This window comes from Diadema antillarum, unplaced genomic scaffold (genome assembly GCF_040938485.1).
Source record: "Diadema antillarum isolate AM-2024a unplaced genomic scaffold, OU_Dant_1.0 seq00000321_RagTag, whole genome shotgun sequence".
In the NCBI taxonomy this organism is placed as follows: domain Eukaryota; kingdom Metazoa; phylum Echinodermata; class Echinoidea; order Diadematoida; family Diadematidae; genus Diadema; species Diadema antillarum.
The window spans coordinates 19,609-35,924 of record NW_027271340.1 but is presented as its reverse complement, the minus strand read 5'-3'; the positions used below and the strand labels follow the sequence as shown (position 1 = coordinate 35,924).

Below are 16,316 nucleotides of genomic sequence, written 5' to 3'. Positions count from 1 at the left end.
GCATGTCATGACCATCTGTAAATATTGCAATGAAATTTACAAGTCAAAAACAACATACTATCAATCCAAGTTGCTTTCTGCAAGATACAGGAAGAGGGACCCAGGTTTCTTTCTGTATCATCTACATGATACATGGCTAAAAGTTCTGATGTCATGAAGTAATATCCTGAATATCTCTGCATATCCAAAAAAAAAAAAAAAAAAAATCTTTATAACAATATTTACAAATTTATATTTGTACACACATCAAAACCAGGCACAATGTAGCATCAATTAAATAATCAATAGGAAGAAAAAACATGTTTGAAAACTGACACTGAAGCTACATTTACAAACATTTAAAGAACATTAATGCATAGCAAACCACCACTGAATTTGCACTCATCAAACCTCATGGCAAAGTTATGGGTAAAAAATATGATTACATAGAAAAAAAAAAGTTAACACAAGTGCTTTGCAAATGGTGCCTAAGCTGCCCAGCTACAGCTCATCTTTCTTTCTTTCTGAAATAGAAGGGGAGTTTGGCAGGCACGTGACTAGAAAAATACATCTCCCTCTACATGTACATGGTTAGTGGTTTGATGTCTGTATGTCTCATAAACTGATACATACGGACCCAACTCACTATCTTCCACTGCAGCAAGGTTAAAAAGTACAAATTTACAACTGGTCACAGTCCCTGCTATTATGAATAATGACCACTCCTCTAAGCCAACGATGAATTAGCTATGAACACATCAGATATATATTTTAAAAAAATCAATGAATAGAGACTATTTCTGAATAATCCATTATTGACAAGGGTGTACAGATACAGTAATATGAGAATGATCAGCAGCAGTGGGGAGATGTTGTATGGTATACAGTACTTTGCCATTAAAAACTGTCAAAGAATGTGTATTAAACTTTTTTTTCACAAAACAAAAATTAGGGGGAAAACATGCTGCTTTCCTTGTAATTCATTCATTCATTCACAACTGGTAACGCTAAGAGAACCAAAGCTCTTGTGGTCATAAGCATAGTACCAGAAAAAGGAAACTTTCTGCTGAGTCACTGTACAATCATCAAATTAACCCTTGTAAGATTGTAAGTAATTTTGGACATAACAGGCCTCTGTATCATAGGAAACAGCATAAAGCTGCACAACCTGCCATGAAAATAATGCAAGATTTTTTTTTTTTCAACTGTCTCCATGAAAGGAGGAAAACTCTTTTCAACAAAGAAGTTTTGCCTTTGATGACAACTTGTCAAAAACACTTAAAGAGCTGCATATCCTACTTTAAAATTGTTTACAGCCCACAGGAATAGCACTGCTGTTGAGAGCATACAAGCATGGTCAAGACACATCATTAAGAAACAAAGGCTTTCATCTTTTATGAGTCTTTTTCCTTATTTTATCAATCAGGAGTCATCTCTCAGGTAAAATGGCAATGGGAAATCCTGTGATACATGTAATGCCATCTCATGAAAACCAGGCTAGATGGATTACAGAGCTCCCTGCACTCAAATCAAGAAGAGATCATTACTTCAGGCACACTAAATAAATAAGGTCTCTACCAAAAAGTGAACCTGTCTCTCCTACCATGTTTCCTATATACTAGACATTCCCAACTTTCTGATTGAAAAGTAGGGATGATTTGGCTCAAAAGTAGGAAAGAAAGAGCAGTTCACATAGCGTCGGGTGCCCGTGCATTGGCCGCTAACGCAATACAATTTGTATTGCGTTAGCGGCCAATGCACGGGCACCCGACGATAGGTGCATGTGTGTGTGGTCATATTATCAAGAAAAATAGGAAATTTACTTAAACTAAGGCTGGAAATGGTCCAAATTCAGAATGGTTGGGAGGTCTGCTCTACTGTTAGTTGGTACAATGTATCATGGGGACCTATTGTGTCATTCATCTGCACACCTTATCTGCTATGCAATCCCTACTGCAGTCATATCTTAGTTCCCCAAATCCAGAGAGACAATGAGGCAACAACTGAGAATTGACCAAAGCTCTTGAGTAAGGTCAAGCAAGAACTGTCTCATGCTAGATAATTTGGGTTGATATCATTATTAATATTCATTTTAATAGAGTTTCCACACCACTGACCACTTCAGGAAAAATAGACAAGGTTCTGTAGCATCAAATGATGGGTTGTCTGAGAGCCAAAAAGAAATTATGTGTGTATTAGGCACATAGCTCTAGCACGTGGTTCATGCACTTGCATACCTGCCTGCCTATCACAGGATGTGGGATGTAATGCTTATACGTTGACCACGCCTATGGGGGCCCCTGTTGAACCCACAAATGTAAAAATGCCCACAAATGTAAAAATGCCCACAAATGTAAAAATACATCGCCCACAAATGTAAAAATCGCCCACAAATGTAAAAAAAACCGCCCACAAATGTAAAAAATTTCAACCACAAATGTAAAAATGACAGCGCCCACAAATGTAAAAAACGCCCACTAATGTAGGAGAAAATTCAAACATCAACCACAAATGTAAAAAATGTTTACATTTGTGGTTGACGTATTTCTACTTTGTGGGCGTTTATGTAGACCCTTATTTCGTGCGTAATACCTGCTACTAGACGCGCGCTACTTAATTGCATGTATTCCGTGTACTGCGACCTGTCGAAGTCGATCCGTTTTCAGTTACGAGCGACATATGGGGACTGGAGCTCTAAAACTAAGGCCTTGTCACATCGTGTCTGGGGAAGCCTGCGGGTTGACTTGCGGGAAGTTTTTTTTCCCCCTCCGGAGCTCCCCGCAGTGGTGTTGGCCCGCTCTAGTACCTGGAGATGCACACGCAAGTCTGATTTGCCAGTGTCGCTGGTCATCTGCGTGCATGTTGAGGGTCAGTTACTGTCTCTATGCTAGCTGCTGTGAGTTGAGAGTATAATATAGACATTCTGTATGACTTTCTGCCATTTCAAATTACTTCAGAGGGATTCCTTTGCAGATAAGTCAGTCCTCACCCGCCGCCCAGAATCAGAAACTCGCAGGAAAACATATATATATATATATACACACACACACACACACACACACACACACACAGAAGACAAGCATATTATCACAGTAATACATGCAACGATACTCCATGGCAGGTCGGCATGCAAATAGCAGGTAAGTGGCACGCGTCCAGCAGGTAAAACGCAAGTACGGAACTACGTTACATCTTTCATGTCCACCCGCAGAAATTGTACTGCTTGTACTCGCAACAAGCCCGCGTAACTTGCCCAGAGGCGCAGCTGCCCACCGGAAAGGTGTGACACGCAGCACACCGTAACACACAGACTGACACACGCACACACATCTCCCCCGCCGAACTCTCCACTACTATACACACATAACACACACGCACTCCGTCTCCGTACACGTACACATTTTTGCAAGAAGTGCACTGCTATCCTAGAGAAGTGAGTCTATTCATATCAACGTACTATAGATCTAGTACTTGTCGTTTTTACATTTGTGGGCGTTGTTTGAAATCATTTCTACATTAGTGGGCGTTTTCTACATTTGTGGGCGATGTTAAATTTTTACATTTGTGGTCGATTTTCTACATTTGTGGGCGATGTATTTTTACATTTGTGGGCGTTTTTACATTTGTGGGTTTAACAGCCCCCCGTACGCAGTTTTGCCCCTCAGCATGGCTTGATGACGTCATTGGAACCTTGTCTATAAGAGACGAAAATGTAGCATGCAATATAAACAAAAACCCAGTCACAATTCTGAGTAATTCGTCAAACTTTAACAAAAGTTTTTACATTTACTTTGACACTGGTTCAACTTCATTTCATGTGTGTCATCTGAATATGATCAGGATAGACATCATACCGCTAGGCTCTAATATCCACACTCCTGTACCACACAGCACTTGACAAATTATTACACACAAAACAAAGGACATGATTTCAGAGCAATCCAGTTTATATGAAATGCTGCCATCTTCTCGATATAAGAACCAGATAAGGTCTTACAAAAAGCAGAGTCTTGTCAGCATTCTCTAACTGTCACACTCTCTCTGCACCTTCAGGGTGGACCAATGCACCACCCTGGGATCTCATTAGGGTCTCCCATGAAAGCTTCCTGCATCAGAAGTGTTGTTGTCGCTTCCTCTTGACCTCCATTGCTTCTATGATTGGCCGCCGCTTCTCCTGATATCGTTTTCGTAGCTCCTCTATCTCTGCTTCCATCTGAGGGTCAAGGGAGGCCAGCCTGTCCCTGAGCTCATCTATTGACAAGTGCTTTAGCTGAATGCATTGAAGAGTAATACAGGGCACAAGAGGGAATCATTAACAACAGTCAACTGAAATCAAATTAGAACTGGCTGACAGATAAATCAATCACTATTACAGGGGAAACTCCATAACGAGAAGGCCGGGACCAAGTCGTTTGCCTCGTTACAGCTGATATCTCGTTATATCGGTAGGCATGAAAAAAGCATAACATTAAGACATTAATTTGCATGTGTCGGACTACATAACATATTCAACAAGGAAAAGTAGAAATTACGCGGTGCGTAAAATATGTCCCCGCCGGAAGTAGCATTTAGTAGCAAAATGTACAATATCGGTAAAAAATCAAGGTCAAAGGTCAAAGAAGTCAAAGGTCAAAATTCTGTGTAGAAGTTTTGAAGCCCTCACCTAGTGCCATCACAAAAAGCAAACGGAATCGAAATCGGGTTAGAAATGGCGAAGGAGTAGCATTTTGTAGCCAATGTACAATATAGGTCAAAAATCAAGGTCAAAGATCAAAGAAGTCAAAGGTCAAAATTCTGTGTAGAAGTTTTGAAGCCTTCACCTAGTGCCATCACATAAAGCAAACGGAATCGAAATCGGGTTAGAAATGGCGAAGGAGTAGCATTTTGTAGCCAATGTACAATATAGGTCAAAAATCAAGGTCAAAGGTCAAAGAAGTCAAAGGTCAAAATTCTGTGTTGAAGTTTTGAAGCCCTCACCTAGTGCCATCACATAAAGCAAACGGAATCGAAATCGGGTTAGAAATGGCGAAGGAGTAGCATTTTGTAGCCAATGTACAATATAGGTCAAAAATCAAGGTCAAAGGTCAAAGAAGTCAAAGGTCAAAATTCTGTGTAGAAGTTTTGAAGCCCTCACCTAGTGCCATCACATAAAGCAAACGGAATCGAAATCAGGTTAGAAATGGCGAAGGAGTAGCATTTTGAAGCAAAATGTACAATATAGGTCAAAGGTCAAGGTCAAAGGTCACAACTGAAATTCTGTGTAGAAGTTTCAAAGCTCCCATGTAGTGCTATCATATAAAGCAAACAGAATCAAAATTGGCTCATAAATGACAGAGAAGTAGCAAATTGAAGATTTTGATCACACACGGACGCACAGACAGACAGACGGACGGACGGACACACCGACACACACACGTACGGAGCCCGTTTCATAGTCCCCTGCTCGAACTCGTTTGGCGGGGACAATATGTTATTCGCCAATGAAATCCAATATCAAGAATGTGTTTCTTAATAGATGTTTGAATTTGTAAATGTAGTTAGCAATCGTGTCACGATCGTCTGTGGATGGGTATGTGGTTATGGCAAGCGTGTGTTGTGTGTGGAAAGCTCGAACATACTGTATGTTCAGCATAATGCTGTGCGTGTATGTGACGCATTCTGTATTTATGTACATTATGCCTGTGCGTGCGGAGATGGGGAATTCCCTAGTAGAAAGCCAATCACAGCATCAAATTGCCTCATACCTGCTAGAATATATGTCATGACGATGTCATGCATGCATAGGGCCGTAATACTCCTAGCACATTCTCTGCATGTATACATGCACACATGTGCACGGATACATGTGTGCGCACTCACACACACACATACAACATGCGGTGCTAGGTTGAGTGCACTGAAGAGATATTAAGCAGTCTTATTACATGATATACTGTATATCTGATTGAACAGTCATACAGTATTTACGGGTTAAGAATGTACACACTCGGGCTAGTTACTTGTCGATTGCCAACAACCTTGAAATGTGCCTGTCGATCACAACAAAAGAGTCTTCATATCTCAAGGACTACAAAGGAGGACTACAGAGGAAGACCATCTTCCCTATCAAGCTATCATCTCAATTACTGGACATCGCAAATTCAGTAACTCATAAAAGAAGTTGAATACAAGGGTCTACACAGAAGACTGTAAGTTGCTCTCATTGAAATCTTAAAGTCAATCTACTACACTACCGGTAGTGCTGATATAAAGTAAATATCTTTTATATAAAATAGCATACATACTTATGATACAGGCCGGCAGTGCATGACAAAAGTTATAGTGCACACAAAATATAACGATTGCAAACGATAACCCACTATCGATTTGACTATCGGTTTTTGCTCCCTCACTTTAATCATCGAGTACTTGAATCCCGCATCTTATCGACGCGATTGCGCCACAACCACGATATGCTTTGCTCGATATTATCGTTATTCTCAATTCTCGCTGGCTATGCCAGCAACTTATCTGTGTGGGGCTAGACTTTCAGCAGTAGATTTAAACATGGAAGCTGAAATCAACAGGTTCGCTACTTTTACAGAGACTGATCTATTGTATATGAACAGTATCTTAGACGATAAGGACACAAAGAAAACAAAGGATGCCATCAAATACGCCCTACGAATTTTGGACTCCTTCTGTTCTGAAAAAGGAATCAATCCGACAGATATTGAGCAAGTCAACCCAAGATTTGTGCCGCTTTCTCCGTACATTCTACTCGGAAGTGCGCCGTGGAAATGGGCAGCGTGTGTACGGTATACGCTAAGCGCTCTTTGGTCATGCTACGCTATGAAATTTTACGACAAAATTTACAACACTCTCTCGGAATCCACATGTGCAGCAAAGGTGACTTCAATGATGCCTGGCACGAGCCCTGTGTTTAAATCCAGTAGATCCCTAATCCTACAAGACATCATCTAGTCCTGGTCCTGGACCCACAGTGCAGTAAGTAGGGCGTCTAACATGTTACTGTTAGATCCATAGATAGACCTATTGTAGGGTCAAGTGTTAACTAGCTCCGTCGCTCGTACCGTAGATCTACAAACGTTAGTCCTAACCTATCGTAGGGCATATGTACTGTTACTTGCACTGTTAGTGTTAGATCTAATGTTAGATCTATAGACCCTAGACTCTATAGTTGAATTTGGATCTTCAGGATTTTGTCTACACAGGTTCAAATAAACTGGTATTGTCCAGACCTAGACACAAAATTGATTACGGATGAAAGGATGGACCGACAAATGGATAGATGGATGTATTCTTTTTTTTTTTAAGAAAGAAATGAAACTTGCAAAATAACATTCTCATATGTAGTGTGATAAGCTTGCCTGTGAGTTGTATGCCTGTTTATCTAAAAAGTCATCGGATGATTAGTAAAGCATGTTTGCAAATTAAAGCTGTTAGAGTAAAGTGAAAGATTATATGAAATGAATAACAGAACCACACCCAAATGATGATATCCATAAATTAACCAAGAAATTAATAAAGAATGCAAATGAAAAGAAAAAAACAAAAACTCACAAAATCAATATCCATTTCATTGAATGGCCGATGGAATAGTGGTGGCTTTGGGGGTGGGGCCTCTTGGTTGCCAGAGGGTGCACTCACCCGATGATTTCCCTGGGCAATGTGCATGGGGGCATTGGAGGGTACTGTGGGAGCATTGGATGGGTTGATAGGGGCAGGGCCTGGAGGGGATACTTTGCTCTGCTGCTTGGCCTCCTCCTGCCTGTCATAGTGTTCCAAGAATGGGGGTCGGTAGCCACCTGCCTTAGCAGTGTCTGTTCCTAGTAGAATGAACAAAGCAAGAATATATCATTACCAGAAAGAAAAAGAAGTGTACAAATATCTGAAGTACCTAGCACTAAATGCATGTGTACAAAGAGCATTTTCTACAATGCCCAGATAGGTAGAGTATACAGTACAATGTATAGCAACACCAGTTGTACTACATCAACATAATTGTGCACAAGATAAAATGTATTTGAATCTCTCACCAAGGCAAGGGCATCTCACTTGGAGCGGCCATACTGCTTATTTAGAGAGCAGCCATCACATCACATATTTGTGCAATAATTTTTTGTTAATTTTATAATCTCTCTGAATTTTAATACATCACAACACATGTAACATATGTTCAATGGCATCCTGGCTTTGATGGTATTGAAATTTACTACTTGGGCTTTTAGTCTTTAAAATCAATTGAGGTGGTACACACTGCACTTGGGTGTTTGAAAATATGTCACTTAAAACTGATTTACTGGAGCTACATTGTGTATACAGTCAACCTCGGGTAAGTCAACATAATCGGGACTGAGAAAAACACGTCGACTTACGCAAAAGTTGACTTACGCTTAAGTCGACGTTTTGTTGACTTATAAATGAAAACTTTAGAGTAAGATCACGATGCCGATCTCGACCCAAATCTTACTGCTCTTGCCGTCAAAATATATGTACTGACATTGGAAACAATTATGTTTTAGTTCATGCATAAATCTCGCGCAGATTAGTAACGACAACGCACGATTCCCAAATCTGTAGAGAAATTTTGAGAGAGCGGGATGGGAAACCTGGGCCCGTTTTTAGACACGCATATTCCCCGATTTGCAAGCAACTTTGCGATTTAAATTCAAGTGCGTTGCTGCGAAGATATGGGTGTGAATTCGTATGATTCTGTCAAGATAATTTTTCAGTGCCGACTGGGTTGAAATAGGATGTGTGATTTTCCTTCCCTAAGTCGCCATAATTTGTTTTGCTTCAATTTCTATTGCCATACTCTGAAAATGAATTGTTCTCGCGCTCCGATTCGCAACATTACCACTGTGTACGGTGCGGACCAGTCTGAAATAAAAAGAAGAAGAAAAGTTTGTTAATCCAAAAACGACATCTTTTGGATTACAAACCTTCATAAAAACAAATCTCTTTCAGTCACCGGACAATTCAGCTTTGGGCTGAGATTTTAAACATTCGGCAGAGCAAACTGTCACAATAATTTGCTACTATTTTTTCATTGACATTTCGTGAAGCAGCATGCGTTTCGGTAGTTTGAAGTGTGTAAATGTTGCGATGTCTTTCCCCTGCTAGTGCAGACTAAGTTCAGTCACGGCGAAAGTTCCGTTACAAAATAAAAAATAATGCACGTCTTTTCAACAATAACACACTTCCGTATAGATTTTTATGCATTTAAACGCAGTTTCTTGTTTCGTACAAAAACCGCAAGTCTTTTCTGCAATGCTCTTGCGTTTTAAATACAGCGATGCTTGTGATTTGATGGACTTGCCTTTGATTTTTAGAATTGCGTTTAAACGTTTGAAGTTTTAATATTTCTACTTGACCTTTTGACCTTTGACCTTTGACCCCATGACCCCAAACTTTCACCTGAGAATCTGAATTGGGTAATACATTTATAAACTAAGTTTCAAGAAAATATCTTCTGGCATTGCATCGATACAGTGGACACAGTGAAATTTTACATATTAACCCTGACCTTTTGACCTTTGACCTTGAGCATGTGCACCCAAAAGTTGATAGACACAACTTCACCCCCTAATACACATACATGCCAAGTTTCATTAAGATACCTCAAAAGGTTTTTAAGTTATGCTGTCCACAAAATTCATTACGGACGGATGGACGGACGGACAACCCGAAAACATAATGCCTCCAGCACCACTTCGTGGCGGAGGCATAAAAATTTATGGCAAAAAGAAACGTGCCATACAAACTTAACATTGGGCCCTTAAAGTTCGTTGACTCCTGCCTGTGACCTTTGACCTAGTGGTGACCATCCAAGTTTGATTACAAACGGACCAATGGATCAAAAGTTATGACCCATAATAGAAATGCGCCATAAAAACTTAACATTGGGCTCTAAAAGTTTGTTGACCCATGCTTGTGACCATTGACCTTGTGGTGACCATGTATCCACTCCCCAAGGGACATCCACCATCCAAGTTTAGTCACAAATGGAGTTATGGATCAAAAGTTATGACCCATAATAGAAACACACCATAAAAACTAAACATTGGGCTCTAAAAGTTTGTCGACCCCTGCTTGTGACCCTTGACCTTGTAGTGATAATCCACTCCCCAAGGGACATCTACCATCCAAGTTTGGTCACAAATGGAATTATGGATCAAAAGTTATGACCCATAATAGAAATGCGCCATAAAAACTTAACATTGGGCTCTAAACGTTCGTTGACCCATGCTTGTGACCACTGACCTTGTGGTGACCATCCACTCCCCAAGGGACATCCACCATCCAAGTTTAGTCACAAATGGAGTTATGGATCAAAACTTATGACCCATAATAAAAACGCGCCGTAAAAACTTAACAATGGGCTCTAAAAGTTCGTTGATCCCTGCTTGTGACCTTTGACCATGTGGTGACCATCCACTCCCCAAGGGACATCTACCATCCACGCTTGGTCACAAATGGAGTTATGGATCAAAAGTTATGACCCATAATAGAAACGTGCCATAAAAACTTAACATTGGGCTCTAAAAGTTCATTGACCCCTGCCTGTGAGCTTTGACCTTGAGGTGACCTTCATATATGGTAGATATGTGAAACTTTCTATGACCCCTCTTCCCTCGAAGTTTGATTGCAACTGAAGCCCAGAGTAAAGAGTTATTGAAGTTTTTGTAGCGTTAAGGACAGACGACGGACGGACGGACGGACAACAGACAGACAGACGCCGCAGGCAATCCCTTAGTCTCCCCTCACCTCCGGTGGGCTTGACAAAAACTAGAGAAGTTTGATTTACATTTGTAACAGACCTACATGTACAGCTGTATTGACCAAACACTGATTCCTGTATACTCCCTTCATACTGTTTTTTGTGGGGTATGTACATAATATAACAACAGCCAAAACTGCAATGCATTGTCTGACAATGTTTATGGTGCCGTGATATATTTACCACATATGTAATCGATGGCTACAACTTCAGACAAGAAATTGACATACGTGTAGGCAATTCAAGCAGTTTTATAGAAAGTGACATGTAATGCACTGCACAAATTACTGCATGCAAGGTACATTTCACGGCATGTAGTTATTATTGCAGATTTAGTGAGTCAACTGATATTTGTGAAAAAATGCCTCCCTAAACTCATTGAACATGGACAACAGTAAATAAGAACTGATCATTCTTCCTCATTCAGTCAATAGTGAGTTTTCGCTTAGCGACGGACGAACCTTCACCGACGCGGGTAGTATCAGATTTGCGTCTGTCGTAGACAGACTGCCATCGTTACAAAAAGCAGTTTCGCATTTCTGCGAACGCGAACACAGGTACGGAGAGTAATTGCCCAGGGATCCTTCTCCCGCAGCAAGTCAGATCACAGCTAATATCTAAAAGCCTTTCATGCAACGCTAAGCAATAGTGATTATAGAATGGGTAGCGAGAATCCTGCGATCTGATTGGTCGAGAGCTATGTGTTCATTTTTACTGGCCGCACGCTGAGTCACAGTGGTAAACATGTTATCGCGCACTCAGCAAGAGTATGCGTACTTGTAACAAAGGTTCGCGCACTAAAGCAAGCGTTCGCGCACTCAGCTTGGCCATGCATCCAGTAAAAACTTATGCATGGCTGGCCATGCATCCAGTAAAAACGGTAAGTACGAGTATGCATGCCCGTTTACAGCAAGCCAAAAGGAAATGCATCCAGTAATTTTGTCATCGGGTAACACGATAGAAAAATGGGTCTTTAATTCCCATTCTATAAATCAGATGACGCACATGTCTTTTCGTGCGTCAGTCGGAATATAGTGTGCATGCGGTGACTATGGAATTTAGCCTAAACTCACTCGGCTTCGCCTCGTGGGTTAAGCATTCCATAGTTACCTTATGCACACAATTCCGACTGACGCACTCAGACCTGTGCGTCATTTGTATATTGTAAATTACAATGTTCTGCTTCCCTATTTTCAAATGTTCTTCGAAATCTGACAAACTAATGATCCATGTTTCTGACAAATCTGTGGTTCCAGAGACCATTGCAGACTAAATTACTGTAACTGTGAGCTGTAATATTAACATTGGGCGCAAACTACACTTCTCGCAGCTGATTTCGACGTTATAGATGATGTAGTTTATTTTCATCATATCACGCAAACCATACACAGCAACCAGAAGATTTACTTCAAGTAATGATCGGTGGATACTGTGCTGCCTGTCCGAAAAAAGTAGGGAATTCATGCCTGCCGCCCTTGGGTCAGTGATTGATAACACCTGAGCACGCGACCTTCTCCTCCGAAACAACGCTCGCCGATTGGCTGCTCACGCACTCGCGGTCTCAATCTGGACGGACAGGAATTTTGCTAAGAACAGTTCTAGATTTCAGGGCCCGAGCGGTCACATCGATGTTAGTATGCCGTCCGCGTTGAGTTTGCGAAAACTCCCTAATGTGGTTCTCAATCACCAATTAAAACACTTGCGAATATTGTTGTACAAGTCCCATTTGGTGCACAGTTTAAGAATTTTATGCTTTCCATTCAGACTTCCAATTTCCATTTGCACAAAATTCAGGTATTCTGTATCTGCCGGCATGTTTTCATGGATACTCACTTTTCATTGTATCATCATTGCCACCTTCATCCTCGTTGATGACCATTGTGCCCATGTTAGACTCCAGGTCATTGATTGTGCCTGTACCATGCTCAATCATAGTCCCACTCTCGTGTTCAATCATGCTACCTGGATGCGGTGATAAAAACTATTTGTCTTCATGGACTGTGTTATAAATCTGTGCTAACTGTCAAATAATTTTTCTCTATTCCTTCCTTTCTATGGTCTTACTTGGCTGCAAGATCATTCTGCAGTCTACAACATGAACAGTTATCCAAGGTCACAATGTGAAATACTTCATGTCCAATGTCATGTTATGATGAGATGATGGTATTGCTTTATCATAAGAAAGCATGCAACTCACCATTGTTAGACTACAGCATAAAATTATTCCAAACATCAGCCCTCCATTGACATCTGGTTTATTTTCAGCTTAAACTCATGAGGCCACAGTGAACAATTCCACTTCCAGAACTTTCATATTTTCTTGGAACTTTCTTCATAAAACTCTGACTGTTTGTTTCCTTAATTGTGGAGAGAAGTACCTGTATCTCAGCGAACAAATAAAATGCAGCCTCTTGACCACTTACCACTGTCATGATTAATCATTGTATCAGTGTCGTGCTCAATCATTGTGCCACTTGCATGCTCAATCATGGTACCACTGTCAAGATCAGTCACACTGTCATGTTCAATGAAGGTGTTTGCAGTGCTCACTGCTGAGCCACTGATGATCATTGTCCCACTGTCTTCTTCCTCATCATCAATGCCTGCTGGTGTAGCTTTGCTTCTACCCCTCGCCACCATTGTTCCACTGTCAATGTCTTCATCATCCTTCATAAGAGGGAAAAGAATAAAGGATAATAAAGGGTCTTTGCATGAGGTTGGGGGAGCAGGGGGCTTGCTTTTTGTCACAGATTTATACATTATACAATATATTATGCTGAACTGACCATTCAAGCAGTGAGAATTAGGGATATCTGGGACTAACAATGAACTAGGGCTTTCTTGTAGCTCAGTTGGTAGAGCACCGGGCTAACATCCGGAGGTCTCGGGTTGTATCCCGATAGAATCCCATTTTCTTTGCTCATTTTTCCACTAACAGATTTATACATCACAAGCTTTTAACTCATCTCAGCATAGTGCATTTCAAAAGCTGTAGATGTAGCATCTACTGGCATAACATGCAATTATATAACTTGTACATGGTTATAATGCATGCACATACACAAAGCAGATCGAGCACAAATTCTTAGTCATCACCCACTTGCTCACATGGTCACTCATTACATAGCCAATATTGTGTGTAAAGGAGTTTCTACTGTTAACAGACTTCAGTCTCACTTGAGCAGATTTACTGATAGTAGGACTCTTTATGCAAGATTGTTTGTTCGTTTAGTTTGTTTGTTTTTTAATTTCCATCTGAGAAGATGGCTGGATAGCCCATATTCAACTACATTAAGCTGGTCTTCCATTGGGTCCAGTTGGATGAGAGGTGGGACCACTTCACCAGGTTAAACACCCTGCTCTTTGCGATGAATGAATGAAGCGGGATCTTTTACCTGCATGAGTTGTTACTCTCTCATACACGGGACCTCCATTTTATGTCATATCCGAGGGACAGAGTGTTTTGCCTCTTGCTAGAGGGGATGGTATGCTTACACACAACATTGCTCAGTCCAGACTCGGGTTCATCGTGAGGCAGAGGCGCTACCGACTGAGCCAACTCACCGCCCGTAACTGATGCAATGATCAAATGTGCTAAAACCTAATGCATTACAGGGACAGTAGTACCTTGGTGCTTTCAGTACAACTCACTGAGCACACTTTGGGTTTACAAGTTATCATCAAGCACTGTTATAGACATCTCTATCAACTTTGCTTGAATGACCACTCAAAGTGCGGCACGTCACCTTCCTTCATGTATGAAATTTATACCAATTCATCAAGACCCTTGCAATAGGATTGCTGGAAGTCACATCAATCTGTAGAGTCATCAAAGACAGTTCCCAGTTGTACCATGGGATAGTACTTATGACATAAAGATAGTATTTTCTTTTTTTCAGAAGATGTGACAAAACAGCCAAATTCTTATAAGCTCATTGGGCAATAAAGTAGTCTCAATGTGATGCTTCCATGAGCATTCCAATTCAGTTGGACCATCACTATCTCTTCACATGCTGGTTCCTCTAATACCGCATACAAACTTTGTTTGAAGGGAGTATAACAATAAACTTCCAATCTTAGACAAAAACTATGAAGCATTCAATGAGACACATGTTGACACAATCTTCTGATATGCTAGGGCCGCAGAAGAACACTGAATCATAATCACCTCTAGATTAATAAATCTATTAATCCTTACTGGCACTGACTATTTGTGTGCTATATGATTTTCCTAAATCATATTCATTAAAATCATCAGCCATTCCACTCTGGGATATTAGCAAACACAGAATATGTTATGACTTCTCTTACACTTGGACCAAACAATAGGAATTTAGGTTAAGAGAATAGGACAGTGTGTGTGTAAAGCACTATCTTTATTAGCCTCATAGACCACTGTGAAAATCACATCCACAGCAGTACACTGAATTGATAGAGAGTAGATCTTGAGTGACATTAATATGTATTAGAGAAAACATTTACATTTTCTTTTCTGTTGACGATTTGTTGAAGGGATATAAAACAATTTATCAACACCATTTTGAGCCAATAGTGAAATTATGGGCTTCATGTGACAGAAATAGCCTTGTTTCTTTTAGGGCAGCACCCCCTCATAATATACTAGTACATTTTATTCTGTCACCTAAGAAATTGCGATTTCAACTACAGTCTCTCAGTGCAGGGTATACAGGTATTTGTTTACTTAATCACATCATCCATTTTTCATAATAGCAGCTTTTAAAGCAATACAGCATAAATTCACGCTAGGTATCTTGTATCTTGAATAAAATCCAAACAGTAACTGTTTAGAGTTAAAGATAACAAAAAGTTTTGGTACCTCGAAAGTTTCCCTGAATTTCCTTGTCTTGGTTTGTGTTTCACGTTAAAGTACGTTGTCTGTGAGAATTACTCGCCCCAAAGTGCTCTCATGTCTTAGTAATCATGCAATAATGGTTTCGTACCAGAGCCGTCGCCGTACGGCGTCGATAAATATTGTACGAAACCACTGACTGCGACCAGCAGCGTGCAGCCCATTGTACGCATAGCTAACTGCGACCAACAGCCCCATACGCATAGCGTAATGGGGCTTCGCATTGTAGCATTCAGGATCATGACAGAATTAGTATCGTGGGTAAATGTCAACTTAAAATCCAAAAATTTCTTCGATTTGAAGACTTACCAATTAAGTTGAAGTATTGAAAAAAGGCTTCGAACAACGTTTGGTTCTGCCAATAGTCTCTTTCTTTTCGAATTGATGACTGAATGTGACTCGATCGAGAGGACCTTGGGAGAGCTACATACACTGACTACTACGGCCAGCGCATGCGCACACAAACATCTTATCCGTTGATGGATTTGAAATTTGTGTGATGTGATGTGTTCGCATGCACTGGCTGTAGAATTCAGTGTATGGTAGCTCTCCCAAGGTCCTCTCGACCGAATCACATTCAGTCATCAATTCGAACAGAAAGGGACTATAGGCAGAACCAAACGTTGCCCGAAGCCTGTTTTCAATATTTCACCTTAATTGGTAAGTCTTCAAATTGACGAATTT

At 40.6% G+C, this 16,316-nt stretch overlaps 1 protein-coding gene across 2 annotated transcripts; it reads right to left on the bottom strand.

The window, feature by feature from the left end:
* Nucleotides 1–1,765: 1,765 nt before the first annotated feature.
* Nucleotides 1,766–13,784, bottom strand: LOC139730571 (serine/threonine-protein kinase hippo-like). Of its 2 annotated transcripts, none has more exons than XM_071641422.1 (4): nucleotides 13,186–13,784; nucleotides 12,596–12,724; nucleotides 7,543–7,808; nucleotides 1,766–4,249 (listed from the first exon to the last, which is right to left on the bottom strand). In XM_071641422.1, exons 1-4 carry the CDS (start codon nucleotides 13,520–13,522, stop codon nucleotides 4,091–4,093), a joined length of 891 nt encoding a protein of 296 aa, XP_071497523.1. In that variant the 5' UTR covers nucleotides 13,523–13,784; the 3' UTR covers nucleotides 1,766–4,090. The 2 variants fall into 2 exon arrangements, with proteins under 2 accessions (XP_071497523.1, XP_071497524.1); XM_071641423.1 differs by having other exon boundaries at nucleotides 7,630–7,808.
* Between the last annotated feature and the right edge of the window lie 2,532 nt (nucleotides 13,785–16,316).

What these genes read in the sequence shown, in the direction of transcription:
- LOC139730571 (XM_071641422.1), bottom strand. Translation starts at nt 13,522, where the DNA reads ATGTATAAATCTGTGACAAAAAGCAAGCCCCCTGCTCCCCCAACCTCA. An exon ending in AATGATTAATCATGACAGTG is followed by an intron (nt 12,725 to 13,185) that starts GTAAGTGGTCAA and finishes CACCGCATCCAG; the next exon opens with GTAGCATGATTGAACACGAG. An exon ending in ATGAAATGGATATTGATTTT is followed by an intron (nt 4,250 to 7,542) that starts GTGAGTTTTTGT and finishes CAATGCATTCAG; the next exon opens with CTAAAGCACTTGTCAATAGA.